Below are 13,202 nucleotides of genomic sequence, written 5' to 3' on the forward strand. Positions count from 1 at the left end.
AGGGTCAGCACCTCACCACCCAGTAGGGCTGCCCAATAAGCTACCCCAGGGCAGCAATCTGCTTTATGTGGTTTGATACACTGCCATAGAATAAGTTGTTATACCCATGTTAATCATTTAACATGACATTTTTAAGCATAAGCCCATCACATCTGTGCTCTGTAAGAGCTGAAAAGGAAAAAAAATGTCCACCATATTTTGATTAAAAAGTAACAGTGGAATATGGTAAAGGGTCCATTTCCACATCAAGCATCTGTGAAAAAACAATTTAGCAGGTAAGTTAACCTGTGAAAGTCTTGCTCTTGACCTCTAGCTTTGCTCTGATAACTCATTTAACTGTATTAAAAACACAAGCATCAACTTCCTTCCCCCATTACAGGCTGGGAGATCTATCTGCATTAGTGAGTGAATTCATCCACCCTCCTCACTGCAGGAGGCAATGGCTGGGAGCTGTAGCCATGGTAGGAACATCAAAAAAAGTATTTCTCACCCTACTCTTCTGAGTCATCAGACCATAAGCTAAACTTTTGCTGCAGCACTCAAGATAGACAAGCCCAAACAGGCATTTCCTACTTTTTCAAGCAGTAAGCATTCCTTAATCAATGCATTCCTCACAGAGCATCAACTGCAATTAGAAACCTTCACATTCCTGATTATCTGTCTGTTACAAATTCAGGCAATGCACTGTAAGGATATATATATTACCATGGGATTGGAGTCTGCAATCAGGTCACGCAGAGAATCCAGAAATCCCTGGTCCTCCACCATCTGGGCATTGATGTCATGCAGCTTTGCCACGCAGACAGCCGCTGTCTTTCGAACATAAGGGTCCTCATCCTTCAGACACTTGCGAAGAGGCTCACACAAATACTCTGTGATCTTGTCCACCCTGATACATCCCATGGTACGGACGGCCAGAGCACGGATGAGAGGGTTTGGGTCTTCACAGTCCTGCCAAGGGAAAGAGCACAGTCATCACTAATCTTCCCCACAGCCAGAATCATGCTATTCTTATTTCAAAGAAAAAGCATTCTCTTGCATTACATGGTCAAAAAAGGCAGTTAATTCAGATTGGTGATAACAGGTAGAACAGGTTCACAGAAATGTTCCATACCATCACAAAATGTTTTCAGGCTATGACAGTTACCAGAACAGTTGCATGGTGATCTCGGCATCCCTTGGTTCTCCCCAGATAAAACTCCCCTCCCATATGATCTAGCAGCCAAACCTAAAGCACAGCTCTGCTGGAAAGGCACCTCTCACCATCCAAAGGCTAGCCACAGGCTGCCTGCAGACAAAACACAGTTTCCAGTCCAAAGGAACCAAAGAATATAATGGGAGAAGTAACCAGTTACACAATGGGACAGTTACTGAGGCCTACTTCTCACAGGCCACCAGGTCTAGACACAAGTAGTATAGGAAGCATCAAAGGTGATTCTAGAGGTGCTTTTCTGATGACATGATTGTACCTCAAACACATATAATTTACCCACACAATCATTCTAAAAATTCAGTAGGTTTTTACAGCTAAACTCTTCATCTACTCCCCCGCTCTATCTACATCTGAGCAACTCTACTCCTTGTTCTAATAAGATGGATGCAAAGTGCCTACAAGAAGCATTATGCACACTTCCACTGTTCTGGTGTCCTACAGCTGAAACACATCTGAATGCATCCACTTCAAAGGATACAAGAGAAGTGACATCTCTTACCAGAGCTTTCACCACTCTGAACTGTGAACTGCGTGTGAATCACTGAGCTACAGTATACAAGTGCCAACATTTTCACTTTACTAATGCTCGTCCCTCAGCTTGCCAAAAAACCCATCAGATATTTCTTTGAACGAAAAAGCAAAGTGCTGGAAAATATTTGCCTGTTCTAACAGAATTACACTTCAGAGATGACAAGCAACAATATTCTTTCGAAGAGCCTGTACATGGGGCCAGGGATATAATCCTGGACAGAACAGAGCTGCTCTCAGTCTAGCTCTTCTCACCTCTTCCAGCATCACACACCACACCAGAAGCTCAAAACACGATCACATTACCTGGTCTCTGGGATCCTGTAATGCTTTAGGAGGAGTCTCAAACTTTTGCAAAGAGCCAGGTTTCAAATTACATAACATGGGACTGAAATAACATTTCCTAGATAAGGAGACGCAATTTGACAACAGAATTAAAAGCAACACTGCAATCACACTGTTATTTTCCACTGAGCTGCCTTTCATTTTCACCAGAAAACAGCTTTCCACAAGGCACACTGCTGAGGCATTCAAAGAAGTAGGTATCTGTATGACAGAGCTACTACAAAGGCTGGAAGATGAAAAATACATGTTCTGTTACCAGTGACAGAAGGTGGCCTGCAATGATGCTTAGCAAAATGATAAAAGCAGCTTTTCCTAGAGCTTGCTCTCTTAAAACCACCTTCAGGGCACTTAAGTCATCTCCTCTGCAGTAAGTAGAGGCAGCAAGCTAGAGAGAAGACCCGGATCTGCCAACTCATTTCCTGCTCCCCTATGCACACAACTTTAAACCAAAGACTCCAGTACAAAAGCAGAGGTAAACAACAGCTCAGAAAGGCTGATGGACAAAGGAAACATGGTGACTACCGCACTGCAGGACCATTTTCTGATGAGCTGTGGGAACAAGTTACCTTCACAAAGCTGTTGACGGCCATAATGGCCATGTCTGGCTGACTTTTGGCATAGTTCATCAGGTACAGGTACACCAACTTCTTCAACTCCAGGTTGTCAGTCTGCATGCAGTTCACAACATCAGGAAAGAGCGAGCTGGACAGATACAAGGGAAACAACATAGAAAAAGCAGTGAGATTATTGGATATGCAAAGGGACAGTAAAAATATCAAAGAAGACAAGAAAATGAGAGTTCAATTCTAATTGTTGTGCAGCCTAATGACAGGTCACTTCCCCTCCTAATCAGTTTGCAATCAGTTTTGTAACAGTTTGATCACTTAATCACACCTGGAACAAGTAAAAGTTCATGCAATTTCTTTAAAGTATTTTAACTGGAGAGTTCATCCAGTAAGCAACTTTACCATGTCAGGGCTGGAAATTAACCAACAACAAAAACAGATGCTTAAAAATGTTGTGGTAACATAGGGTGCTTGCAAAGATCCTGCCAAATTTCAGCCTATGAAAACCTTACGTGATTAAGAGATTAAACGCTGATAAGCTGAGTTTCACTCAAATATCAAACATCAATCTCTAAACAGCCCTGCATAGGAAAGCAGAAAACTACACAAGGACATCTGCAGCTGCCTGGTATACTGTAGAGATCTAAAGCTGAAGGTCAAGCATTGTGGACAAAACCACTACTTCCTCACAATTAACAGTTTGTGTACTCCTCCATTCTACGATGAAGTCATGATTCTAAATTTGCCACTTTATCTTAATTTCCGTGGCAACAGATCGTACTGTCATGAATCCAGGACTACTGTGACTTTACAGCAGATTCCAGCAGCAAGGGAAGCCAGAAGGGACGAAGCATTCACTCAAGCAAGTCTCTTTGGTTGCCTCAAGGAGAGAGAAAAGCACTGAATCAACACTGCAGACAGTAAATGCTCATGATGGAGTTTGGTCTAATCATATTTAGAGTTCTCTTCCAACCCAAACCATTCTATGAATCTACAGCCTTTAGCAACCATGATGAAATCTCAAGGGTGCTGTTTAAAAACACTCATTTTAAAGTGTGCTGTAAATTTATGCTACAAGTAAGTTGTTGATAGAGGAGCGTGCCTAGTGCACCCAAGGGAGGCCCAGCAGAACCAGAAATGCTACAAGTGGAAGAAACTTGCTTTTACCTGACATCCTTCCCCACAGTCATGGCTGCAATAACCTTCTTTACAGCTTCTTTCCTCTTCTCCTTCTTTTCATTATTGAGTTCAGCCTTCAGTTCAAAAATCTCTCCTGGAAGAAAACAGAACAGACTGAGGCTCCTGGGAGAAGAAAAAAGATTTGGATTTAGATAGCCTGAAAGTGACTAGTTATTTTTCTGTCCTGCTGTTCCTATAAAACCAGTACAGTAGCATGTAGAAGCTGTCAGATTTTATGGAGAATGCAGTCCAAGAAGAAGCAAAGCTACAACACTCACAGTGATACAGGCTACACCTTGCTAAAAAGCAGTTAACAAGAACCACACTGCATGTTGCAGCTCTCCCACTTCCAGAACATTATATCAAATCCCTGTAGCATCTGTTTCTCAAAGGCAACCATTATATAACTACATGTCTGGAGACACCAGATTAGTGCCTGTAAGAAAACAAATCAAAACAAAAAAATTTGCTAGGGATTTTACCCAGGCTTTTTAACTTCTGCTCATCCTCACTTGCTTCCTTCAAGGGAAGTAAGACCACAGAAAAACAACAGACTAAGTGCAGCACAAATGCTGCAATACACATACACAGAAAAAGGAAAGCTCAAATTTAGTCCAGTAGAATAAACTGCTCTCAGGCTGGAAAGACAGAGCTTCTACTAATAAAAGCAGCAAGTAACAACAGCTTGCCCAAATTCCAAGGTCAACAGAGCAGCCTTCTGCATGGTAATAATTTCTCCAGATACTGCTGTCAGTTCAGGCTGGATCACAAGAACAGCAAAGCAACTTTGCAAAGTACAATATACATGCAGAAGACAGCTTATCAGGCCTCCTTCAGACACAGCAAGCACTGCAGGACGGATAAGGCTCCTCAGAGACAGACAGCTCCCAAGGAAAGAGCAGTATTACACCAGAAACCACAGCCTGAGGAGGACACATTAGTTACAAACACCAAAACGTCTTTGCTAAAACACATCCTGTCCCCTAATCCTCAGTTCCTACACACTGATACCGCTTTGTCAGAGCAGTAGTTCCCATTACAGATGATGACTAACACGGACTTCAAGAAGAACAGAGGTTCCTGCTCTGAAAGATGGAGTATAGTGACCACTGCCTCCTGCCTGAGGAAGCAATGCAGGCTTTCCTTACACAGCTCATGCCCCTGAGTGGCCCTCAGCCAACAGCAGCTCCCTCACCAGAGCTCAGTGCAGCTCAGCCTCCTGCAGTCATCTCAGACACACTTGGCTGATGCTTTAGTACTCAACTCACAGGCAGAGCTATTCCTCAGAAAGGAGTGAACTGCATTTGCTTAATTTATGTTTCATTAAGCTTCAGAATGAGCTCATAAATAGATCAACGCTGTCGATTTTTCACTGGCAAGCATTCATTAGAAACATTCAGCCATCCTGAAAAGGAGAGATTGATATGAACCATTTTCTATGTCTCTGGGAGAAGCGATGAGCAACATCAGGCTTAAATCACAGCCAGCAAGAGCTAGGATAAACAGTGCTTTAAGAACCAGTTCAGAAAAAAATAAAATAAAATCTGCCTGGGGTCTTTTCATCAAAGCAAGCGGGTAAGTGGGTAAAACAGCCTCAAGAGTCTCCAGCTGCTGCTGCTTCTTCTGAGGAGAGATGACCATTGCATATATGGTAAAGCCAAGGGAATGTCAAATGCAGCACGTGGAAAACAAATGCATTTAACTGCATTTCAGAGGATGCAGCAATGGGAAGCCCCATTACCTATGTGCCAGCTTGAAGACGTATGCTTCTACCTCAAATATTAATCTTTCCCAATCACCATAATCCTGTGATGCCCAAGTGAACAACCATCCTCAGTTCTGAACCCATTAGCCCATAATTACACCGTTTCTGACCATAACTGCACACAAATCCCAACATGTTCTCTGATCCTCAAAAAAGCATCAATATAGGTCAATTAATGCACCACAAATCCGTACATTACAACAGTTTCGTCTTTTGTCACCACGTGACCTACTTCTGAAGTTTCTCCCTGGATGATTAAGATTAAGATGAGAAACAGGGCCAGAGCTAACAGAAAAGCACAAGTTCTTCTGCATGCTGTTAAAAAGACATGTAAAAATAGCCCTTCATCACCTCCAATCCACCACACCCACGTAACACCAACCTTTTTTATTGGTCGTGAAGTATTTGGAGTCCGTCATGGTTCCAGATCCTTAAAACACCTGAAAAGAATAATATAAAACTAGAGTCAGACAGCACAGAGAGCTGACAACAGGCTAAAAAGAAAAGCCTCTACCTTTCAGCTCTCCCAAGCTAGAAACTGTTATCTTTCTCTGACAAAGCTACCTCTGACACTCACACTAGGTCATTATTTCAGTGCTGCACTGCACATTTGTGGACTGGACTGTAAAATGCTACTGGGCCAGTGAGTGCTTCACAGAGAATGCTCCCAATAATGCTTCCCTGCTCCTCAGAACTAAATGTGTAATACATTACATTACAGGGATTGCCCAAACATATGTGGAGATCCGTCATTTTATTCCTGAAATTGCCAGCTCTGTGACAAACACGACTCAAATAATTCTCAAGTACGAGCTGAAAAACAAGCACACGAGTGGGCAGATCTACTGTTTTTGATGAAACAGTCTGCATGAGTGCTAAGAACTCATGACCCTAGAAAAAAACAAGAAACACTTTCCCCTATTCCCTTCCCCCTTCCTTTTTCTATCTTTTGTCCAATTCCTCTCCTCTTAATTGTACCTCTTTGACCTTAACTGCTAACAGCAAAGCCAGCAATTAATTTTTCCCCCTAAACGCTGCCTGACTGCATCCATACTGCTCACACTGTGCTGGCTCAGCACCAAAAGGAGCCCAACACCCTGCCCAGCTGTGCAATCAGCTCACTGTCTCTTAACACTTCCCTTTCTCATCCCTTAACCAATCCCATCACCACCATCACCTTCTTTTTTTCCCCTCCCACAACCGTTTTTAACCCACCCCACAGCATGGCGAGGCAGAGCAGTCATTATTATGTCCAAGAAGATAAGCGACCTGCTGCCCCAGAGCTCTCACTGCCTGGTGTCATTACCTCTTGCAACTACAAACCCAGCCCAGGTTCAGCAATGCTGTTGCTGACACAGTCCCTCAGGCTGCAGCCCAGCTCTAAAGAGGACTTAAGTGTTTTTCCCTGCGAGAACACTTGGCAAGATGCCACATAGAAGACATTGAGCAGCACCATGCTGTTCCTGGTTGCATTATATGTGGATCTGTCAATCTGAGGCCCACCTCTCAGCTGAGCTGGACCAATGCTGTTTTAACTGTGATCAAAAGGGCAGATTATAGATAAAATCCACGGGGAAAAAAAAACAAAACCAACAAAACGCCACCACATACATCATCCCAGTTATATAAAGCTACACATAGGAAAAAACCCTCACTGGATTTTGATAATGACCTTTAAATCCTACAGCAGGACATTTTGCTGGTTTTTTTTCTGACCTCAGATCACATTTGGAAACATGAAAAAGCATGATAAAACCACTCAGGTCCAGATAAGGCCAGGCACAGCACCCTCCCTCATCACCTCTGTTCAAAAGGATAGAAATGAGATTAGACTCAGCTCAGGAAGCAGCAAACTGTCATATGCAGGAAAGACAGCTCTCTTCCAGCAGAGCACACAGATTTTATGGCTCATCTATGGCAGAGCTGCTTCACACATTGTTAAGAGACAGCTTGCTAGCAGTGCTGAGTCTGTCTTATGCACCAAGACAACTCCACATGGTTTACAGCAAATCTCAGCTGAAGGCCAAACGAAAACAGCCCAGCATTACAAATAGCAATGTTTTTAAATAACTCAAGAAAATGCCAGTTCCTTGTGCACAAATCTAAAACTGGAAAGACTGAAGAATGTACAACAATGTCACAAATAGCTCTGTATTTTTACAGAAAAATCTAAAGCTGGTCACCCTTTCCTAACCAGATCCATGTCCAACCACTACCTGCTAAAGTAGAAACAGGTACAAGGCATTCGAGCTGTGAGAGGCTCCTGTTCCAACCCCCCACACTAAGGAGAAGACACACACGCAGGAATTTCTCCAGAAGCTCTGGCAAAGCTTAATGCTGCTCACACCGATGTGACATTTAAACATGAGACCCAGTGATCAACGAACTGGGAGCACAGGGGCAGCACTGCCCAAGCACTCTGCCCACCCAGCATGTGCCAACCTCCGTGGGCAGCAGGAACACAGCCACCATACCCAGCACCTCCCACAGCTCTCCCAGTATCCCCCAACTGCAGAAGCACCCCCAGACCTCCCAGCAGCTCACTCTGCTAATTCCCATTCCTGTTTCCTTCCCAGTTCCACAGCTTCCACTCCTGCCCAGCGTTCCCAGTACGCATCCCTCACATCAGTCCCTCCAGGATCCCTTCCAGTACCCTGCACTCTCCTGCCCGGACCCCCTGTGACCCCCACCTGCTCCCATTACCCTACCCGTGATCACTGCCCAGTGCCAGTATCCACACCCAGTAACACTTCCTAATGTTTCCTCCCCGCACCATCCAAACATCCCCGCCCAGCATCCCACCAGAGCCTCCCACCCTCTCCCAAAACCCCTTCCCAGTGTCACATCCGTACCCCCACCCACTCCCAGTACACCACCAGTAACACCCTCACCTGCTCCCAGCACTCTTGCAGCGGCCCCCAGTACCCCACCAGCGATCACTCCCCCAACTCAGCACCTTATCCCAGAACCCCATTCTCACATCCCCTCCCGGCACCCCACCGACGCCTCCCACCCTCTCCCCAACCCCTTTTCCAAGGCCCTCACCAGCGCCCCCTAGCTCCTCCCAGTACCCCCCGCCAGGCCCCCTCCAGCCTCTCCCAGTACCCCCTCCCGACGTCCCGGCCCCACTCACGCTGGGACGGACGGACGGACGGACGGACACACCGCTGCGGGGCGGGGGCGGTGGCAAAACCGGAACCGGAAGCGGAGGGAACACCCGGGGAGGACTCGCGAGGAACGAGAAGAAAACTCCCCCCGCCCAGAGCGGCCGCGCCTCTCCACCATAGAGGGGCGAGGGAAGGAGGCGGAGCGCCGCCCGCCCGTTCTCTGCAGCGGGGTGGGAGTCGCAGCGCCCCCTTGCGGCGGGGCGGGGAGGGCGGCATGGCGGAGCTGGGCGCTCACCTGACGGCCGAGGCGGCCGGGGACGACCGGCCCTCCGTCTTCGAGGCGGTGGCCCAGGACAGCCTGATGGCGGCCGTGAAGCCCGCCCTGCTGCACCTGGTCAAGGTAAGGGCCTGTGGGGAGCGAGCTCAGGACAGGCCTGAGAGTCCGGCGGGCGGAACCCAGCAGCCGGCGTGGGGCCGCAGCGGGTCCCGGGGCTCTGTACGCGGCTGTGAGGCCGTGCCTCCAGCGCTGCGTTCAGTTTTGGGCCCCGCGCTACAGGAAACGCACTGAGGCTCTCTGTCCAGAGAGGGGCAGCGAAGATGTGAGAGGAATGGAGCGCAGTCCTATGAGAACTGGGGTGGTTCAGTGTAGAGAAGGCTCAGGGAAGACCTCATCGCTCTGTGCAGCTGCCTGGAAGGAGGCTGGGGTGAGTCCCCGTCCCTGGAGATGTGGCACTGAGGGACGCGGTCAGTGGGCACGGTGGGGTTGGACGTAGGGATCTGAGAGGTCTGTTCCAACCTGAATGATTCTGTGATTCTCATTAGCTAGCATAGCAGCCTTGGCACGCCCAGCTTGAAGGCATAACTCAGCACTGGATCCATCCCTGTTGTCTCTTTCAATGCAGGTGCTTGCCGAGTCTAATCCTGGCCGGTTCGGCCTCCTCTGGCGCAGGTTCGATGAGATCTATGTCCTTCTGGACCTTCTGCTCCAGCAGCACTACCTGGCCAGGTGCAGTGCCTCCTTTTCTGAGAACTTTTATAGCTTAAAGAGGATACCGACAGGAGACTGCGAACAGCATCCTCTGGCCACTGCTGGCCTGCCAAAGAAGCAGCACTGCAAGTCTCTCCTCTTGCTGATTCTCGTTCCTTACCTCAAAGGAAAGCTAGAGAAGCTGGTGTCCAGCCTTAGGGAAGAGGACGAGTACTCCATCCACCCTCCATCATCCTCCTGGAAGCGTTTTTACCGAGCCTTTCTAGCTGCCTACCCCTTTGTAAACATGGCCTGGGAGGGCTGGTTTCTGATCCAGCAGTTGTGCTACATCCTTGGGAAGGCTCAGCATCATTCCCCCTTGCTGCGGCTGGCTGGTGTTCGCCTGGTGAGGCTGACTGCAGAGGATATCCAGGCCCTGGAGAAGAAACTGGCTGGAGCAGCCTCGAGTCCAACACATAGGTATGTCATCAGCTGTGTTGTGGAGTGCTATTAATCTTAAGATTAAGATTAAGTTTCCTTCTCACAAAACATGCTCCAGAAGGAATGTAAGTAGTGAAAACAAGGAAACAGCAGGGATTATCTTCACAGGATTTACTGGTAATAAAATTGGTAGTTTTTTTTTTAATTTTACATTCCAAATTCCATCCTGTTCAGTCCATACCTACATGTTTCTAACAAGGAAAGTTGACTGCAACAATTCTGATAAAAGGATGGAATCTTTGCTACTAGATTTTTCTGAGCAGCAACTAAGACATAACTGTGCTTAATGTTCTGTAAAATGATGATCCACGAACAAAATGATCTGTGGTCCTGCTCCCTTCGATCCAAACTCTTCTAATTTAGTGGGCACAGGACCTGACGTTTTCTTAGTTTACAAAGAATCTGAGGAAAACATCCTGGCAGATACTCTGTTGCTGTGTGGGACGTGCTGATGTCACAGCTCAGTGTTCAGAAGCTGTATAAAGCAGTGATTTTCTGCCCAGGTCTTTGTGTCATTTTGCAGACAGACCAATGCACAGTGCTAATTATTTCTCCATATCTTCTCTCCCTGCGACAGCATTAGAACACAAGTGCAGTCAGCAGTGAGGAAAGCATTGGGTGGCGTCGCCTTCTCGCTGTCCACTGGCCTGTCTGTATGTGTATTCTTCCTCCAGTTCCTGGACTGGTGGTACTCCTCTGAAAACCAAGAAACGATCAAATCCCTGACAGCCCTCCCTACTCCTCCACCCCCTGTGCATCTCGACCACGGGGCGGGCTCAGCTCTCTTACCCAAACTGAAGACAGTGTGCCCTCTGTGCCGCAAAATCCGAGTCAATGCCACGGCCCTGTCCACGTCTGGCTTTGTGTTCTGCTACCGTTGTGTGTATAATTATGTGAAGACTCACCAGCGCTGCCCAATCACAGGCTATGCCACAGAGCTACAGCACCTCGTCAAACTGTACGCTCCTGAGAGCTGAAAGAGCTGCCACGTGCTTCTCTGAGGATAGCAGCTGGGTAGTCAGCGTGGTGCTGCAACGCTGGGCAGCTCAACACTCTCACTCCCCTTCCTCAAAAGAAGGGGAGAAAGTTATGATGGAAAAGGGCTTGAGCTGCACATGAAGGTTTGCTCCTACTCACCTCTGAATGATGTCCTTAATTCCCACCAACAGTTCTGAATTGAAACCTCTGACTCCTTAAAGGAGCAAGGGTTGCTATGTACAACCAGGCACAGAAGAGGGAGGATACATTTCCTCCACAAGGGAGAGAAATGACTTGAAGCAGCAACTGTGTTATTACTTTCTGTTCATTCCAGTCCCAACCACACACAGATGTCCAATCTTTTGGCTTGACTGGGGTGTATAAAAATATATAATGAATGTGTATAAGTAACAAAACTTTATTTTTTCAATATTTTGAATTAAAACATAAAAGGGCAACAAAAACAGAACTAGTGGGTTGCGCATATATATCATATAATAACGAAGCATCTCCTTTAATCAAACAGAAGGAGAAAGAAAACGTGATGTTATGATGAGTTCTAGCTTGACACACGAGTTCTTATGATGGAAGGTTGCTTTTTTCCTTACTTGGGTTTAGGGAGCAGCAGTTAGCTACTCCAGACATCACAGTCACATTGCTTTTAGAACATTAAGCAAAGTTTGCTGCACAAATTTCACAGGCAAAAGGAGAGGACGACCACTGGAGCTGCCTTCCATACTTCCTTATCAGAAGCCACGTGACTTCTCATTAGGAGAGAATCACTGTAACTGTATTCCTGGATACATACCCCCACAGAAGTTTCCTTCTCCACAAGCAGAGGGAAAGGAATATAAAGCTGTCAGCAAAACCTGGAAGAGAATGACAAACTACATTACAGTGGCCTCAGACCTTTTCTTGTACTCATTTGATTAGCCCAGTGTTTTCTCCTCCCTGAAAGGGCTGCCCTTCATCCCTCTGCAGTCCCATGGATTTAGATTAGTACAGCCCCTCACTAATTCATAAATGTTGAGTCAGGTATCAGTGTAAAATTGCCATGTTTTCAAAAATAGAAATTAACCCCCCCCCAGCACCTACCAGGCACTTCAGTTTCTGGGTACCTGAACAGGTACTTAAGAACCCAGGTACGTTTTAAAGGGTCTCATGACATCAGAGGAGTCCTCTGAAATGCCTTCAATGATTTTCTCTCTGAAAATCCATGTGCATAACATGCAATACAAACCACCTCCAATGAAGAGTTTTGGGGAATCCTACATTATGCATATTCTTTTTCTAATATCTGCATTTCAACATCCTCAGGCCTACCAGAAGAGCAGCAGCTGAATGACTTTTCCATCAGCTTCTCTCCATCTCACACCCAACAGACAGCAAGAAAGCAGAGCACCAGAAACACTCCTGACAAGAGCCCACTTCTAAAAATGCTGTTTGCTGCATCAGTGCTACCAATCATTAGATGATAATAGAGCTAAAACAACTGCTAATGAGTTCTTTACCAGACAACATGTCAAACTCTATTTTACAAAGCCTACAATGCATTCACAAGTGCAGAAGATACAGCGTGTGCAGCACCTGGAGGGCTGAAAGGCACATCACACATAGGAGAAAAGCCAAGAAACCTCTCACTGCAAGCTCTGGACTATCTCTGGCAGTACAGCAAGATACACAATTCCAAACAACTATTTGCACCACTCAGGTTTCAAATCAGTATTTTTTCTCTGCTAAAAAATGCAATTAATTATTTTTGTTTCCTCATTACTTTTTAGGACTTTAAGTAGCAACAAAGTTGTTTGCTCTAGATGAGCTTAGCCTAAATAAGCTCAGAGAGAAGATTACGTGATCACGCCCTGGTCAGAGCAAAGACAAAAAGTCTCAGCAATACCAGTTCAGAGAATACTTCACTCATCATTGCTTTGGGCAAATCTGTTTCTACTCAATAAGAGTTTGCTCCCAGTTCAGGATTTAGGGGAGAAAAGTTCTAGTTCTAAATGTTTGCTTACTTCTCTTCTGGAAGAAAACAAAACAAAACCAAACAGGT

At 46.1% G+C, this 13,202-nt stretch overlaps 2 protein-coding genes and 1 non-coding gene across 4 annotated transcripts in view; 1 reads left to right on the plus strand and 2 right to left on the minus strand.

The window, feature by feature from the left end:
- Positions 1-8,807, minus strand: part of AP2B1 (adaptor related protein complex 2 subunit beta 1) — a 62,050-nt gene extending 53,243 nt beyond the window's left edge. For both annotated transcript variants that reach the window (XM_065731809.1, XM_065731808.1), the window contains exons 1-5: positions 8,730-8,807; positions 5,979-6,036; positions 3,820-3,925; positions 2,653-2,788; positions 706-951 (exon numbers count right to left, since the gene is read on the minus strand). In XM_065731809.1, the coding sequence (XP_065587881.1) occupies positions 706-951; positions 2,653-2,788; positions 3,820-3,925; positions 5,979-6,015 (525 nt within the window). In that variant the 5' untranslated portion in view covers positions 6,016-6,036; positions 8,730-8,807. The remainder of the gene's footprint in view (positions 1-705; positions 952-2,652; positions 2,789-3,819; positions 3,926-5,978; positions 6,037-8,729) is intronic.
- Positions 8,808-8,887: 80 nt separating this feature from the next.
- On the plus strand, positions 8,888-11,454 carry PEX12 (peroxisomal biogenesis factor 12). The gene is made up of 3 exons (XM_065731796.1): positions 8,888-9,103; positions 9,606-10,150; positions 10,749-11,454. The coding sequence occupies exons 1-3, from the start codon at positions 8,978-8,980 to the stop codon at positions 11,146-11,148; spliced, it is 1,071 nt and encodes a 356-aa protein (XP_065587868.1). The 5' UTR covers positions 8,888-8,977; the 3' UTR covers positions 11,149-11,454.
- A 1,526-nt stretch (positions 11,455-12,980) lies between these two features.
- LOC136046000 (Z30 small nucleolar RNA) lies at positions 12,981-13,078 on the minus strand. The gene has a single exon (XR_010621945.1). It is a non-coding gene; the product is annotated as a Z30 small nucleolar RNA (small nucleolar RNA).
- Positions 13,079-13,202: the final 124 nt, after the last annotated feature.

This window comes from Cyrtonyx montezumae, unplaced genomic scaffold (assembly GCF_038088225.1).
Source record: "Cyrtonyx montezumae isolate F1298 unplaced genomic scaffold, pur_monq_1.0 scaffold_15, whole genome shotgun sequence".
Lineage (NCBI taxonomy): Eukaryota > Metazoa > Chordata > Aves > Galliformes > Odontophoridae > Cyrtonyx > Cyrtonyx montezumae.